At 44.7% G+C, this 17,413-nt stretch overlaps 1 protein-coding gene across 1 annotated transcript in view; it reads right to left on the bottom strand.

Moving 5' to 3' along the window:
• The window catches only part of GSS (glutathione synthetase), a 76,688-nt gene that overhangs the window by 17,603 nt on the left and 41,672 nt on the right, over nucleotides 1–17,413 (bottom strand). Inside the window, exon 8 of the mRNA XM_069752132.1 lies at nucleotides 10,794–10,871. Within this exon, the coding sequence (XP_069608233.1) occupies nucleotides 10,794–10,871 (78 nt within the window). The remainder of the gene's footprint in view (nucleotides 1–10,793; nucleotides 10,872–17,413) is intronic.

Genomic DNA, 17,413 nt, shown 5'->3' on the forward strand with positions numbered 1-17,413 from the left:
ATCTGATTATCCAGGGATGGGAAGCTAATGGATAATCCAGAAAAGTACTAAGGGCCGAGATCTGGACTTTAATTGTACCTGGCCTGAGCCCCAAGTCAAAGCCTGCCTGTAAGAATTTTAAGACTCTAGGAACATCCAAGACCCCCGGAATCACAGCTGACCCACCACTTCCCATACAAAATTTTTTCCAGATTTTGTGGTAGATGGCTGAGGTGACAGGCTTCCTACTAGCCTGGATGGTTGTAATTACTTCATCTGAAAGACCTCTGGATTTCAAGATGTCCCTCTCAGGATCCATGCTGATAGATGCAGTCTCTCCGGGTTTTGGTGTAAAACAGGCCCTTGATGAATTATATCCTTCCATAACGGGAGCATGATAGGGTCTCCCGTTGCCATGGCCCCCAACAATGGGAACCAACTTCTCTTTGGCCAGAATGGTACAATTGTCAGCACTGTTGCCTGGTCTTCTTGAATCTTCCTGAGCACTATTGGAATAAATGCTATTGGTGGAAATGCGTAAGACAGAGGTTCGCTCCATGCTTGACTTAAGGCGTCGACTGCTTCCGGCATGTCTAGAGGGTTGAGGGAATAAAATCTGGGAACCTTTGAATTTTTCCTTGTGGCGAATAAATCTATCCTGGGCGTTCCCCAATGGTGGCAAAGAATTTGGAACATTTCTTGACTTAGTTCCCATTCGGTTGGAGAAACTTTCTTTCTGCTTAGATAGTCGGCTAGTATGTTCTGTGACCCTTCTAGATGCACTGCTGTTATAGATAAGACAACGTCTTCTGCCCAGGCAAATATTCTCTGCGCTAGACCTTGAAGCGCTTTGTGTTTGGAACCTCCTTGATGCCTCAAAAAGGATACCGCTGTTACATTGTCGGATAGGATTTTTACATGTTTGTCCTTTAGGCATGAACGGTTTCTTCTGAGAGCTTCCCAGACTGCGTATAATTCTCTGTAATTTGACGACATCTGACTGATCTCCTCGGGCCACTTGTCCTGAAAGAATTTTCCTTCCAGGTGCGCTCCCCATCCCCACTGACTTGCATCTGTGGTGATTATCACACAAGGGGTTGATATCCAAGGGATGCCCTTTTTTAGATTGTAGTCCTGGATCCACCATCGTAGTGATCTTCTTGTCTTCATTGATAGCTCTAGCCTCTTGTCTAATGTGGAACGACGTCGATCCCATACCATGAGTATCTGTTCTTGTAAAGGCCTTGAGTGAGCCTGAGCCCATCTGACACACGGAATGCATGCTGTCATCTTCCCCAAGACTTTCATAGCTGCTCTTATCGTCACTGGACTTCTTTGGAATTCTAAGATCATCTTTTTTAATGAGGTTCGTTTGTCCCTTGGTAAGAAGGACTGCCTGGTTGTAGAATCCAAGAGTACTCCTAGAAATATCTTCTGGGATTCTGGCTTTAAATGTGACTTTTTTCTGTTGACCACCCATCCTATTTCCTCTAATACTGCTATGACCCGATCTCTGTGTTGTAGCAGAATGGCCCTTGAACGTGCCACAACCAGAAAATCGTCCAAGTATGGAATTATTGCTATTCCTTGGTTTCTTAAGAAAGCCACCACCTCTGCTACCAATTTGGTGAAAATTCTTGGGGCGGATGCTAGACCGAAAGGGAGGCATTGAAATTGGAAGTGGCAGGTCATGTCCGAGAGACTTACCGAGAATCTCAGAAGCTCCTGAGAAGAGAGATGTATCGGGACCTGATAATACGCACTCTTCAGATCGAGAGTGCACATTACCGAATCTTTGTTTATAAGATGAATGATGGACCTGATCGACTCCATTCTGAACCGTTTGTATTTGACGAAAACGTTCAGAGGTTTTAAATTTATTATTGTACGGGATTCCCCTGACGGTTTTGGAATAGAAAAAAAGAGAGGAATAGTGACCTGCACCTATTTCTGGAGTAGGAACCCGAACTATAACCCCGGAGTCGAACAGTTTTTGTAGGTCTAGAAACATAGGGGAATCTTTGGCTAACATTGTTGGTAAGATACACCTCTGAGGTACGCGGGATATTAACTCTATTCTGTAACCTTCTGAGATTATCTTGAGGACATAATCGTTGTCTGAGATCTGACTCCATTGTTTGAGGAAGCTAAGGAATTCTGGACCTCCTCCCGGATTATATTCCTCATTTCGGACAACATTGATGGTTGTTCTTCTCTGACAATTTTCTTAATACAAGAGCTGCACAGATCCTTCTTGTATGTTTCTGACAGTTTTGTGTTACAAAGAGAGCACCTCTTAGATTTAGTCAATACCTTGCCAGACTTTTTAGACTGAGGGAGGGGAGCTTGACTGGCCTCTTTATCCTAAATGTAATAAGGACAAGAATGGCTCAGTATGTGCAGGCGTATATTTGAGTACTCTGCGCATTGCGCACTTACCCCCATTTCCTCATTCCTGTTCTCCATATCTTCTGTGGAGAAATGCCACTATAAGTAAGAGATCCTTATGGTAACAGATGTAAAAAAGGGATATAGCAGCGACTGCTGCACTCACCCTTAGACTCCGGCATGTCTGCAGCAATCTGGTCGTACGGACCTTACTGTGTCCTGTAGCCAATTTCTCCAGGGATGCCCTCTAGCGCTTCTTACCACTAGAGGAAGCACTGGAAACATCTGCGAGAGCCCCTCTTTGCGCTCTTAAGTCTGCTCATTTCCGCGTTCCACCAGGTGGAACGCACGCCGAGATGGCCCCGACCCCGGATGTGACGTCACCTTACCTGCGCCTGACACCGGAAGTATCGCGCCTGTCTTATTAGTCCTACTTCCGCGTTCCACACAGTGGAACGCACGCTGCTGGATCCTCTAGCGGCGCCTTTTCTCCTGGCGCCCGAACCGAGAGCCCCCCACCGGGAGGAAGCGGTTCGACCCAGGAGCTCATCCGCTCTACTGGTCTTTATGGCAGAGGGACTCCCCACCGGGAAGTTTCTGCCTGGGGCTTAGTGGAGCGGGGGAAGGATATTGGCGTTAGCCGCACGATCCCCCGAGCCTCCGGACTGGTGAGTCTTCACGCTAGTATAGCGCTCCTTCTCTCGTGTGTCCCTCCATGCAGGGACAGGAAAAACACTGAGGAAAAGGGGGTGGAGTGGGACCTTTTAACCTCTCGTGTTGTGTTTCCTGTCCCTGCAAGGAGGAGGAGGACGTCCTCCAATGTGCTGTCAGGGGGACGTCCTGGAAAAAAATAATTACATTTTTACCACCCAAATTTTGTTTTAGACCCAGATTTTACATTTTCACACTGGGAAACAGGTAAAAATGGCACCAAAATTTGTGCCACAATTTTTGCTGAATGCAGAAATATCTATGTGTCTGTACAGTACTGCTTACACACCTGGCGAGACTCAGTAGGAACAGCGCACTATTAGCAAATAGTGCTCAGTCCCTCCTGAGTCTCGCCGTATGTCTAAGCAGTACTGTTATACAGGAGGAATCCTGGAGCACATAATTTTCTATAACAGTTTGTGGACACTATATACAGGTCCTTCTCAAAAAATTAGCATATAGTGTTAAATTTCATTATTTACCATAATGTAATGATTACAATTAAACTTTCATATATTATAGATTCATTATCCACCAACTGAAATTTGTCAGGTCTTTTATTGTTTTAATACTGATGATTTTGGCATACAACTCCTGATAACCCAAAAAACCTGTCTCAATAAATTAGCATATCAAGAAAAGGTTCTCTAAACGACCTATTACCCTAATCTTCTGAATCAACTAATTAACTCTAAACACATGCAAAAGATACCTGAGGCTTTTATAAACTCCCTGCCTGGTTCATTACTCAAAACCCCCATCATGGGAAAGACTAGCGACCTGACAGATGTCAAGAAGGCCATCATTGACACCCTCAAGCAAGAGGGTAAGACCCAGAAAGAAATTTCTCAACAAATCGGCTGTTCCCAGAGTGCTGTATCAAGGCACCTCAATGGTAAGTCTGTTGGAAGGAAACAATGTGGCAGAAAACGCTGTACAACGAGAAGAGGAGACCGGACCCTGAGGAAGATTGTGGAGAAGGACCGATTCCAGACCTTGGGGAACCTGAGGAAGCAGTGGACTGAGTCTGGTGTGGAAACATCCAGAGCCACCGTGCACAGGCGTGTGCAGGAAATGGGCTACAGGTGCCGCATTCCCCAGGTAAAGCCACTTTTGAACCATAAACAGCGGCAGAATCGCCTGACCTTGGCTACAGAGAAGCAGCACTGGACTGTTGCTAAGTGGTCCCAAGTACTTTTTTCTGATGAAAGCAAATTTTGCATGTCATTCGGAAATCAAGGTGCCAAAGTCTGGAGGAACACTGGGGAGAAGGAAATGCCAAAATGCCTGAAGTCCAGTGTCAAGTACCCACAGTCAGTGATGGTGTGGGGTGCCATGTCAGCTGCTGGTGTTGGTCCACTGTGTTTCATCAAGGGCAGGGTCAATGCAGCTAGCTATCAGGAGATTTTGGAGCACTTCATGCTTCCATCGGCTGAAATGCTTTATGGAGATGAAGATTTCATTTTTCAGCACGACCTGGCACCTGCTCACAGTGCCAAAACCACTGGTAAATGGTTTACTGACCATGGTATTACTGTGCTCAATTGGCCTGCCAACTCTCCTGACCTGAACCCCATAGAGAATCTGTGGGATATTGTGAAGAGAAAGTTGAGAGACGCAAGACCCAACACTCTGGATGAGCTTAAGGCCGCTATTGAAGCATCCTGGGCCTCCATAACATCTCAGCAGTGTCACAGGCTGATTGCCTCCATGCCACGCCGCATTGAAGCAGTCATTTCTGCCAAAGGGTTCCCGACCAAGTATTGAGTGCATAACTGAACATTATTATTTGATGGTTTTTTTGTTTGTTATTAAAAAACACTTATTTGATTGGATGGGTGAAATATGCTAATTTATTGAGACAGGTTTTTTGGGTTATCAGGAGTTGTATACCAGAATCATCAGTATTTAAACAATAAAAGACCTGACAAATTTCAGTTGGTGGATAATGAATCTATAATATATGAAAGTTTAATTGTAATCATTACATTATGGTAAATAATGAAATTTAACACTATATGCTAATTTTTTGAGAAGGACCTGTACAGAGCCCCTAAGTGCTAGAAGAGCAGAATTCCTCCCTCAAGTGACCCCATTTTGGAAATTATCTACAGGTGTCGTGATGATTTTGACAAAATGGGTGTATTCCAGAAACAAGAAGCAATGTATGTTGCGAGTGAACATTAAAAACTGCCGTTGTAGTGCCCAGTACGTTGTGCCCAGCTCATGCACCCATAAATTAGGCGGGCTCTTGTTGCTACAGAAATGCCAAACATGTGGACACTAACTTCATTTCACTATTCCATAGCCTTTGTGCTACCAGTAACATGGAAGCCCCCTATATTTATTTTAACAGAAGACAGACATGAGTGGGGACTTGCTTTTTTTGTGGATTGAGTTGAAGCTTTTATTTGGAACATTTAACATAACATTTTGGATCACATTTATCCTGCGCTTTATGGTGACCACTTACGTCGGGACTTCCTTGTAAATCTCCGAGTGATGTACAGGAAATTCAGATAAAGCCCCTCGAGGGATCCATTCACTATAGTGCGGCAGCAGAATTACTCAGGGTTCTGTCTGGCCTTTGTTCAGCTGTGTCCTTTTTTTCCCCCAGAGGTGCACAAAACTGTGGCAGAAGGCAGTTTTATGCACTCCTAATAAAAAGACGGACAGGTCAGACGGAGTCTACAGTGTCTTCATCTACCTCATTATAGGGAATTTTCCTTTGGGGTACGTCTGAATCATGTATTTCAGAGATTTATACGGAAACCCCAGTGTAAACGCTCAGCGTAGAGCACGCGATAAATGTGTGCAAGAGCCTTACTGCGATCTTTGGGAGGCAGAATGAGAAAAAAAAAAAAGAAAAAAAACAGCAGGTGAGGAATTGTTTTTTTTTATTTTTTACACCGTTCCTTGTATGATAAAAGTGATTAGACGACATTATTCTTTGGGTTGGTGCGATTACGGCAATACCAAATTTATATTGGGTTTTTAAGTTTGGCTGCTGTCAAATACTAAGACTCTTTATTGGAAAAACTGCATCGCCATATTTTGAGAGCTATAATTTTTCCATATTTCTACTGACAGTCATATGACTGCTTGTTTTTTGCGGGACGAGTTGAAGGTTTTTATTGGCACCATTTTCGTGTTCATGACGTTTTTTGATCGCTTTTTATTTGGGAGGCGGAATAAACAAAAAGATGACAACAATTCAGGAAAAGTTTTTTTTATGCCGTTCCACATATGGTAAAATTGATAAGACCGCTTTATTCTTCGGGTCAGTACTATCCGGTGATCCAGAGCAGAACCTGTGAGGTGTTTATCTGATCGTTCCCTGTGCCAGTAACTGTAACCCGGACCTATGGAGGGCGTCTAGTCCTCTTGAAGGACATTGAGTGATCCAGGACAGAACCGGAATTCTTATCAACCTTCAGAGTCTGGTTGATGGTCTCAATAAGCGAATTCACCATTTCATGGAACTCTGATTCCAGATCCAAGAAAACATCCGATTCAGGCTCAGAGTCTTGTTTCCTGCAAAACTCTGGTGAGAGAGAGCTCGAATAACACAGGACACGGACGCCAAGTCACGTGATTGCTCGGGTAACGTACCATTTTCTAGACGCCTGTACGTTTCTAGAATACTTGCGGCCCCTGCTAGTCGATGACTCCCGTGTAGGAGAGGATCCATTTACATCAGTCCTGCTAATGCTCCGATCCATGGAGGAATCACGGAAGGATTCAATCTCTTTGGCCAGAGAAGCCATGGATTGCTACAGTGACGAAGCCCACTCAGGTGAATTCGGTACAGTGGGATTGGTGGCGGCGGAGGGCTCCAGAGCGCACAGCATGTGCCTTGCTCCCTGATCCGTGCTCTGTAGTGAGCGAAAACAAGCAGTGCAGGGATTAATCATCTGTCAAAAATGTGGCCAAGCAATTGATACGACAGACCCGGAGGGGGTAATAGACAGCAGAAATAGTCTTACCCAGGTTCTATGCTTCACGATCGTCTGCGCTTCTGAGAGGATGCAGCTCCAGACTGGGGAAGATACCTGGACCCGGAGGCGAGGTGGGAGGAAGGCAGCCAGGGACTCTCAATGGAAACTCTGTGCCCTGTACTGGCCGCCGAGACTTCCTGTGAGAGGAGATCGAGCTGCGAGAAGCGCCAATAGAAGAGGCGTAGCCACTGGGAACGCACGCAATGGGGAGGAGTTTCCGGCCTAGCAGAGGCTGAAGCCGGGGGCTAAATTTTTAGCGCCAGCTGGACGGATCCCGGAAGGAATGCGACACTTGCTCAGGAGCCCCCTCCCCCGCTGTATCTGGCACGGGTACTCACCGCTCGGAATCGGAAGGGCCGTGGAATAAAATGCAGAGCTCAACTGCTCTGCCTGCAGGTTAGCTGCTGGAACTCCCTGACGAAGCGGTTGCGAAACGTACGTTGGAGTGGTGTGTGGGGGAGCTGAGGCGCGCACTCCTGGTCGGTATTCACGGTTTAGTATTAGTTTATTTATTTATTTATTATTGTTTCTCTGAGCATTATCCATCACTTATCCCTTTGGATACCTATGTGCAATCCCATTGTGACACTTATGTCAAAGTGAATTAAAACCGTTTGTCACATGTTTTGTGTTTGATGCATGGTTGATGAATGATACAATCCATATATAGTTTTCCACATTTTAATTCTGTTTATATGCATATTGTTCATTTTATTTTATTAAATTTATCACTGTAATATACAATATATATACAGATATCAAATACTTATACACTTATTTCACGTTTTGTTTATTAATTTTTCTTCAATTAGTTGACAAATATTTTTTGACACTTATTTATATATATATATTTTTTGCACATTAATTAATTCATATAGTTTGTAATATATATATATTTTTTACAAATCACGTTAATCAATTACACATATCACTGGTTTATATTTATTTTTTCTGTCAGTTCATCAATCATGCATCGGATACAGACTCATTTCATATGGATATGCGCATAGTTATAATTGGATAATCTTTATTGATTTTTTTATTTATAACTTTTTATTTTTATATATTTTTATTTTTTTAATTTTTGTTTCTTACACAAATTATTTAATTCATTATTTATTTATACCAACACATGAAATGTTACTTATTTAATATTAATTATATATATATATATATATATATATATATATATATATATATAGTGTTTATACATTTTAATGTGAATGGTTGTTTTTTTCTTGAAGCCGTGATATTATTTATACTGGTTTACTTTTACCGATCAGGTGTTGTACGCCCTGGCCCCCCCACATGCTGATCTATATTGCACATGCATATGTATGTTTTTCGATTTTAGATTATACAAATTCCAAACATATGGATATATTTTAATAAAAATGCTATTGATTGTGTTATGTCTGTTTTATAATAATAAAAATTTATTGAATTTCTGAAAAATTGTCTTGATATTTGTGGTCAGTAAATATTTTCTTTTGGGTATTTATTTAGCTGCTGGAGCTGCCTTAGCGCGATCTAGTGTGGGCGGTAGTTGCCGGATGGCAGAGTACACAGCTCTATTCAGCAGGTCAGAGTGCTGTCGCTGTTGTTTGGATGGTGCAGGGATAAAGAAGGAACCCTCCATCCACCATCCCTTTAATAAGGAGGTGGAGCGGGACCTTCTGCCTCCTTGTATCATCTGCTTTAACAGTGGTGATGCAGTCGGGGCTGCACGGAGGCCAGGGAAGTGCTTCTGTACATCCAAGGGGTTCAATCCCCCAGGATGGGGGACATGGCTGGTTGTCCAGCATTAGGCCTTGCTGCAGAAAAGGGTACATGGAGGTGATACTCCATGTGCTCGTCTGTTGATGGTGCGGGGAGATCGGTGCCCTTCAAGGGACCTGTCGCCCCTAAAAAAAATCAGCTCAGGTATGGCGTCCCTCCTCGCAGGAGAGAATACGTGGAGGCGACACTCCACATGCTCGCCTGTTCTTGGATTGGGGAGATCGGAGCCTTGAAAGGATCTGTCGCCCCTTCGTCTGAGGAAAAAGTAAACAAAAAGTGTAAAAATGAGAAAAATTGAAAATTAAAATAAAGAATTTTTGGTCTGAAGACCAGACCCTTGTGCCTCCTACGGACACTAAGCAAGAACTGGTTCTCTGGGAGCCAGCAGGAGGGTGTATACTGCAGAGGAGGAGCTAAATTTTTTGTATTACATAGGACTCTTTCACATTTCCGTTGTTAAGGGGCGTCGCAAACCGTCGGCCCGACGTACGTTGTGCAAAATTGTGCACAACGTGGGCAGCGGATGCAGTTTTCCGACGCATCCGCTGCCCATTCTGAAGTCTGGCTGGGGAGGAGGGGGGCGGAGTTCTGGACGCGCATGCGCGGTCGGAAATGGCGGATCTGACAGACGATAAAACGTTCCCTTGAATGTTTTTTCGTCACGACGGTCCGCCAAAACACGACGCATCCGGTGCACGACTAAGGCGGCGTGTGGCCATCCGTCGCAATCCGTTGTCAATAAAAGTCTTTGGCAAAAAAACGCATCCTGCGGGCACATTTGCAGGATCCTTTTTTTAACAAAACGATGGATTGCGACGGATGGCAAAAAACGGAAGTGTGAAAGAGGCCTTAGTGTCAGCCTCCTGGTGGCAGCAGCATACACCCACGGTCTGTGTCTCCAATGTGGTGAAGGAGAAATAATTACGGTATGTTTGCGAGAGCTATAACTTATTTTTTGGCTGATGGAGCTGTATGGCGGATTGTTTTTTTGCGGGACAAGATGATGTTTTTAGCAATACCATTTTTATTTACATTAGTCTTTTATCATGCTTTATTCCATTTTTTGTTCAATGGTATGATAAAGCATTGTTTTTTTTGCCTCATTTTTTACGGTGTTCACTAAAGGGGTTAACTAGTGAGAGTTTTATAGGTCGGGTTGCTCCATACACAGCAATATGACATATGTGTACTTTTATGTTGCCGCCGGACTGTGCCCGTCGCTGATTGGTCGTGGCAAAACAGCCACGACCAATCAGCGACTTGGATTTCCATGACAAACAGAGGCCGTGACCAATGAATATCCGTGACAGAAAGATGGAAGTGACCCTTACACACACACATATATATATATATATATATATATATATATATATATATATATATATATATATATATATATATATATATATATATATATATATATATATATTTATATATATATATATATATATATATATACACATACACACACTTTTTATTGTTCCTATAAGGTGTAGTATGCAGTAGCATTGATATGCCGTATAGCCTGTCAGCCCTGCAGACACAAGTTGGTTGGGTCATGCACTGCACATGATCTAACCAAATTGCTAGTGCCTGGTGACCCAGATGGCAACGATTGGAGCCACGCAATGATGTTGCAGGGCAGAGGGGCTTTCTTCCCTCTAACTGTTTGCTAAATTCTGCGATCACAGCATTTAGGGGGTTAAAGTGTCGGGAGCAGTGCAGGCGATGCTCATGGCACCGAGAGCCAGCTGTCAGAATCAGCTGACACACGGTGGCGATCACACACGCACAGGCTCTGTGCACTCAAAATCGCTAGGATGTTCCATACATCCTAGGTGGGAAACACCAGGCGACCTGGTTGTATAGATTCATCTTAGATTGTGAAGGGGTTAATGGGAACTTTGAAATAGAAAAATGTAGCATAAAAATACTTACACATATAGACAATTCTTTTCATCCAAAGATCCTCTCTCATAGACATCTGTAAGACGTCTCCTAATCACCTTGATGCTTCTAGAAAAGGAAATTAAGGTAAAGCGGTTATAACGTTATATATGAGATACAATGGCATGTAAAGTTTGGGTACCTGCGGTCAAAATTATTGTTCATTTGAACAGTTAAGCAAGTTGAAGATGAATGATCTCTAAAAGGCCTAAAGTTAAAGATTACACATTTCCTTGGTATTTTAGGCAAAAAAAAGTTTACTTTTTTAATTTTAAAAATTACAATGGAAAATGGGCCAATGCAAAAGTTTGGGCACCCTTGGAGATTTGTATGCTCAAATAACTTAGCCTTAAGGTCTGAAACCTTGGTCAAAGTGCACTCGTTGAGTTAATGGATGCAGAAATTTCTGCACTATTTCTGCATCTCTTGGCAGGAAAACCGCTGGCAGAGAATTGACATGTTACAGATTATTTTCTGCACCAAATCTGTAAGTCACAAATACTCAACGTGTGCATGACACTTTAGGTTTCTCAGTCACTTTGCTGGCATTAGGATTGCTTCAGGTTTTGCTAGCAAATCTGCATGGCAAAAAACGCACCAAATGTGCAACGTGTGCATAAGCTCCAATTAGCCTGTTGGGGTTATGGTTTGTTCACCATCATCGTTAGGAAAGGCCAGGTGATGCAAATTTCCCAACTTCATAAAAATCCAGCCTCCTCTAACCTTGCGCCAAAAAACAGCAGCCATGGGTTCTTCAAAGCAGCTGCCTAGTAGAGATGAGTGAATTTGCTCGGGTTCCCTCTTATTCGGCAAGTTATAGCGCTTGCCAAATAGGCTGCAGAGGAAACCTGGCTTCCTGGTTCGCGCCCGCCAATCAGCGCCGCAGCTGCATGGAGCGCCCAAAAAAAAAAAAAAAATTACCACTTTTTTTGCCTAAAATACAAAGGAAATGTGACATCTTTAACTTCAGGCCTTTTAGAGATCATTTAATCTTCAACTTGCTTTACTGTTCACAATAACGGTAATTTTAACAAGCGGATTATATGGGAAGCAATAAGGTGGACATGTCTGCAAGAAAATGCAATCTCTCACAGTAAGGCTGCCGTCACACTAGCAGTATTCGGTCAGTATTTTACATCAGTATTTGTAAGCCAAAACCAGGAGTGGAACAATTAGAGGAAAAATATAATAGAAACATATGCACCACTTCTACATTTATCAGCCACTCCTGGTTTTGGCTTACAAATACTGATGTAAAATACTGACCAAATACTGCTAGTGTGACGGCAGCCTAATACATACATGTGAACTACTAGACAAAGGCAGTTGTGAGAAAATGTGGGTATTTATTATTTTGTAACCTGTCACCACAGGGGGAGTGTTTTGGTTTAGGGCACGAGTGAGACATCAGTCTTTACCAGTCTTGACCAAGGAATAAGCTGAGAGTCCCATCTGTCATGCACTGGGATATATGCCTTTCCCCCGCAGCACATGGTCAGCCATGATATGAAAGAACTGTAAGTCGATTTTCTTCTGTTAATCCCTTTTTATTTGTAATTGTACTTGTCTTTTATAATATCCTTTTACCCTTTTGTAAACACTGCCTACCATTTTGGAGTAAAATACATAGAATTACTAGCTTCGTTTCTCCTTGCTCTATAACGTACTGTCACATCCTCTGAAGTGAATTACGCTACTAATTTGGGTAGGCTCTGGACCAGTTATTAATTAAGGAATCGGAGCTGGTGGCAGCGGATTTGTCTTGTGCGTTTGGGAGACCTGGTAGCGACGGACGGCATTGATAATTATTGTTCCCATCTGAGTGGGAGCAGTTATATCGCCCTTGCTGCAGTGTCCCCATTAGCCAGTACAAAGTAAGGCACAATTTCTGGCGACTAATTATCCTAGGTGCAGTACCCTGTCTGACCTGAGGGTAAGGGTGGGCACCAGAGAGCTGCAAGGTCCAAACCGGAAGTGGGATATAGATAAATCCCCTTAAGAAAGAACTGGGCAACCAAACAACCCCGGTTCGTGACATTTTGGTGTGGATGATAAAGTTATCGTCCCTGTGAACCGTGACATAACCAAAGGCTGTTTTTTCTAAATGTGCAGCACTAGTATTTGAGAAATCTAGTACACATCTGGCTGGACACTTTTTTGTATTGCAAAAGGGCCCACAATCTTCTTGACAAAAAGGTTTTGCAGCAGCTCAAAAACTATAAAGAATAGTAAAAACGACTATAAACTATTATAAGGGCTGGTCGCATTAACTAAAAAGCTCCACAAAGGCAGCAATACATCTAAAATATGCAACGTTTAGTCATTTATAAAAATACTATGATCTGCAGTCCGTTCATAGAACAGACAACGATCAACCTACTTGTCAAAACCCACCATGGGGGACATCCACAATCGCATTACTGGGGTAGGCTCCTTGCTAATATTGCCCACCCTGGAATCTACCAAAAACGGGACAGAGTCATAAATCAACACAAGTGGATATTTAGGATTTCCCTACATGAAGTTTCCAGTGCTTGCTAATGGTACTCAACTCAGAGAAACCATAAGGAGGATTATAATTTAACTTGCTGGTTTGGCCATTAGACCCAGTATACAAATAACTGTTAGAAAATCCCTTGTAAGTTGGTGTAATCAGCCAACAAAGTCCACAAATGGTGGACTGTTAAAGGGAACCCGTCGGCATATTCATGTTGAGTGAACTGTGGGCAGCATGAATCAGAGACTGGCTGTGCTACTGCAGTCGTGGATGGTTTTTCTCTGGAACTCTGCAACATGCCAGAGAAACGGCAAACAGGAACAGCATTTCTCAGATAGCTAGTTCAAGACAAGTCGCCTGTGACTTCTCCCTGCCCCAATCCCCTAGATTGACAGGCCTTGCTCTATATGTGTGTATAGCAAATCACCTGTCAGTCCAGGGGATAAGGATGGGGAAGGGATAGAGGATGCTGGCCGGTTACCTGCCTCTGAGTAGTCATCTGAGACACAGTTCCCGGGCTTTCTAAAGAATGTTTTCTCTGGAAGGTCACAGCTTTCAGATTTTCTATGTCTGATCCTTGTTGCCCACAGTTCAGGGAGCATGTTCAGCTGTCGGGTTCTCCTTCAGCAAACAGATAGTTCAAGTCTTCAACATAATTGTGCTGATTAATAAGAGTGACGGGTCACCAACCCACAGCGTGTAAGAAATGTAGACCACAGATGGAAAGATTTTTCTCCAGTGACCAGAACATTGTTTTCCATAGAATGAAAAATGGTGCATTTCCTAATTTATAATTCTATGCCAATTATTTTTACCATTCACAACTAGTGATGGGCGAACCCTTGGATGTTTGGGTCCGGTGGGTTCGGTCGAACAGTTAAAAAGTTTTGTTCGGATACAAGAACAGTACCGGAACCCATTCACTTAAATGGGGCACCCAAACATCCAATCTTTGCCATGCTGTCACGTGCATGACAACACCGTAAACACTGCCTCTGCTTGGCAGTAAAATCATTACCAGCCAGTAAGGGGCCATGGATATTAGCAAACCCAGCCACCCAGAAAAGGCCAGTCTATTAGATGCGTCAATTATGGCACTTTGCCCGGCTCTTCCCACTCGGCCTGTAGCAGTGGCAAATGGGGTTCATATTTGTGGGGTTCAGGTCACCTTTGTAATGTCCGGTGACATCAAGTCCACGGCTTAGTAATGGAGAAGCATCTATAAGACACCTATACGTTACTAATCCTATAGTAGTACTGTAAAATAAAAAAAATAAAAAAATCATGGCTAGAAAAGTCCTTTATTTGAAATTAAAAAAAAAAAAAACATTTTTACTTTATTTAAAAATAACAAAGATACAGTAACACTTAACGCCCGTTCCACTGAAGCCATGGTCTCCTGTAAAAAAAAACAACCATATCCCTTACCTGTCCGACGCTCTGTCTCACACAGTAATCTATTTCTGGGATAAACAGTTTTAAACCTGGATGGTGCAAAGATATGACCGTCCACGCTGAAAACCACTGAGGAATGAGCTGCTGCAAGCTCAACCTCAGTGACATCAAGTAAAAAAAAAGTCTCTTGGTGCAGCGGTGAGTTCACCACAGTTCAATGAGAAATTTCTCACTGTGCTAACGGTAATCTCACTGAGGTCACCGCAGTTCAGGGGCCTGGCTGGGAACACAGCTTGTGTGACCTGCAGTAAACTTGATTAAGTCACCGCTAGTCACTGAGGCTGAGCTTGTAGCAACTCATTCCTCAGTGGTTTTCAACCTGGACCGTCGCATCACGGCACCGTCCAGCAGGGGCTGACTGGCAAATTTTGGCCTGGGGGACAAGCACACAGCAGTGGCCCATGAGTAGCGGCTCATCCTTAAAGGGGTTGTCGGATCTTATGCTACATGTCTACAGACACTATGTGGGAATCCTCATATCGTGCGCTGTGAAGATTCTCTGGTGCCGGCAACAGGTGGTCTTGTGACTGCAAGCATGCGATATATATATATTCCCAGCCACATTTCAACTAGACTGTTTTGGGCCTTGTTCAATACAGTTGCATTAGGCCATGCAAGTCGAGTCGGCATGTGACCGCATGTATGCAAATCACAAACTTACAGCCACACACCTGCCAAATGACCACAGCACTGCCAGCAATGTGAGAAGCACAAGTCTGCAGTCAAAAGAATGACAGAGTGAATGCACCAATGACACACACATGCACAGCCCCACTGTATAATGACAGACACACAGCCCCACTGTATAATGACAGACACACGCACAGCCCCACTGTATGACACACACACATGCACAGCCCCACTGTATAATGACACACACACAGCCCCACTGTATAATGAGACACACGCACAGCCCCACTGTATAATGACAGACATGCACAGCCCCACTGTATAATAACACACACAGCACCACTGTATAATGACACACACAGCCCCACTGTATAATGACACGCGCACGCACAGCCCCACTGTATAATGACAGGCACACGCACAAGCCCACTGTATAATGACACACATGCAGCTCACACACACACACACACGCAGCTCACACACGCACGCATCTCACACACACACGCAGCTCACACACATGCATGCAGCTCACACACATGCATGCAGCTCACACACACGCACGCAGCTCACAGACACGCACGCAGCTCACACACACGCACGCAGCTCACACGCACGCAGCTCACACACGCACGCAGCTCACACACGCACGCAGCTCACACACGCACGCAGCTCACACACACACACAGCCCCACTGTATAATGACATACCCACACAGCCCCACTGTATAATGACACACACATGCAGCTCACACACATGCATGCAGCTCACACACACACGCACCTCACACACACACGCACGCAGCTCACACACACACACATGCACAGCCCCACTGTATAATGACATACCCACACATCCCCACTGTATAATGACAGGCAAACGCACAAACCCACTGTATGACACACACATGCAGCTCACACATGTACACAACTCTCACACACACACACACGCGCACGCAGCTCTCTCACACACACGCACGCAGCTCTCTCACACACACGCACGCAGCTCTCTCACACACACGCACGCAGCTCTCTCACACGCACGCACGCAGCTCACACACACGCACGCAGCTCACACACGCACAGCCCCACTGTATAATGACACACACATGCAGCTCACACACGCACGCAGCTCACACACACACGCACGCAGCTCACACACACACGCACGCAGCTCACGCACGCACCTCACACACACACGCACGCAGCTCACACACACACACACGCACGCAGCTCACACACGCACGCAGCTCACACACACAACCCCACTGTATAATGACACACACATGCAGCTCACACACATGCATGCAGCTCACACACACACGCACCTCACACACACACGCACGCAGCTCACACACACACACATGCACAGCCCCACTGTATAATGACATACCCACACATCCCCACTGTATAATGACAGGCAAACGCACAAACCCACTGTATGACACACACATGCAGCTCACACATGTACACAACTCTCACACACACACACACGCGCACGCAGCTCTCTCACACACACGCACGCAGCTCTCTCACACACACGCACGCAGCTCTCTCACACACACGCACGCAGCTCTCTCACACGCACGCACGCAGCTCACACACACGCACGCAGCTCACACACGCACAGCCCCACTGTATAATGACACACACATGCAGCTCACACACGCACGCAGCTCACACACACACGCACGCAGCTCACACACACACGCACGCAGCTCACGCACGCACCTCACACACACACGCACGCAGCTCACACACACACACACGCACGCAGCTCACACACGCACGCAGCTCACACACACAACCCCACTGTATAATGACACACACATGCAGCTCACACACGCACGCAGCTCACACACACGCACGCAGCTCCCACACACACGACACGCACGCAGCTCACACACACAATACACGCACGCAGCTCACACACACGCACGCACGCAGCTCACACACACGCACAGCCCCACTGTATAATGACACACACATGCAGCTCACACACGCACACAGCTCACACACACGCACGCAGCTCC

The sequence above is a fragment of the Ranitomeya imitator genome, chromosome 2 (assembly GCF_032444005.1).
Source record: "Ranitomeya imitator isolate aRanImi1 chromosome 2, aRanImi1.pri, whole genome shotgun sequence".
NCBI classification, from domain to species: Eukaryota; Metazoa; Chordata; class Amphibia; order Anura; family Dendrobatidae; genus Ranitomeya; species Ranitomeya imitator.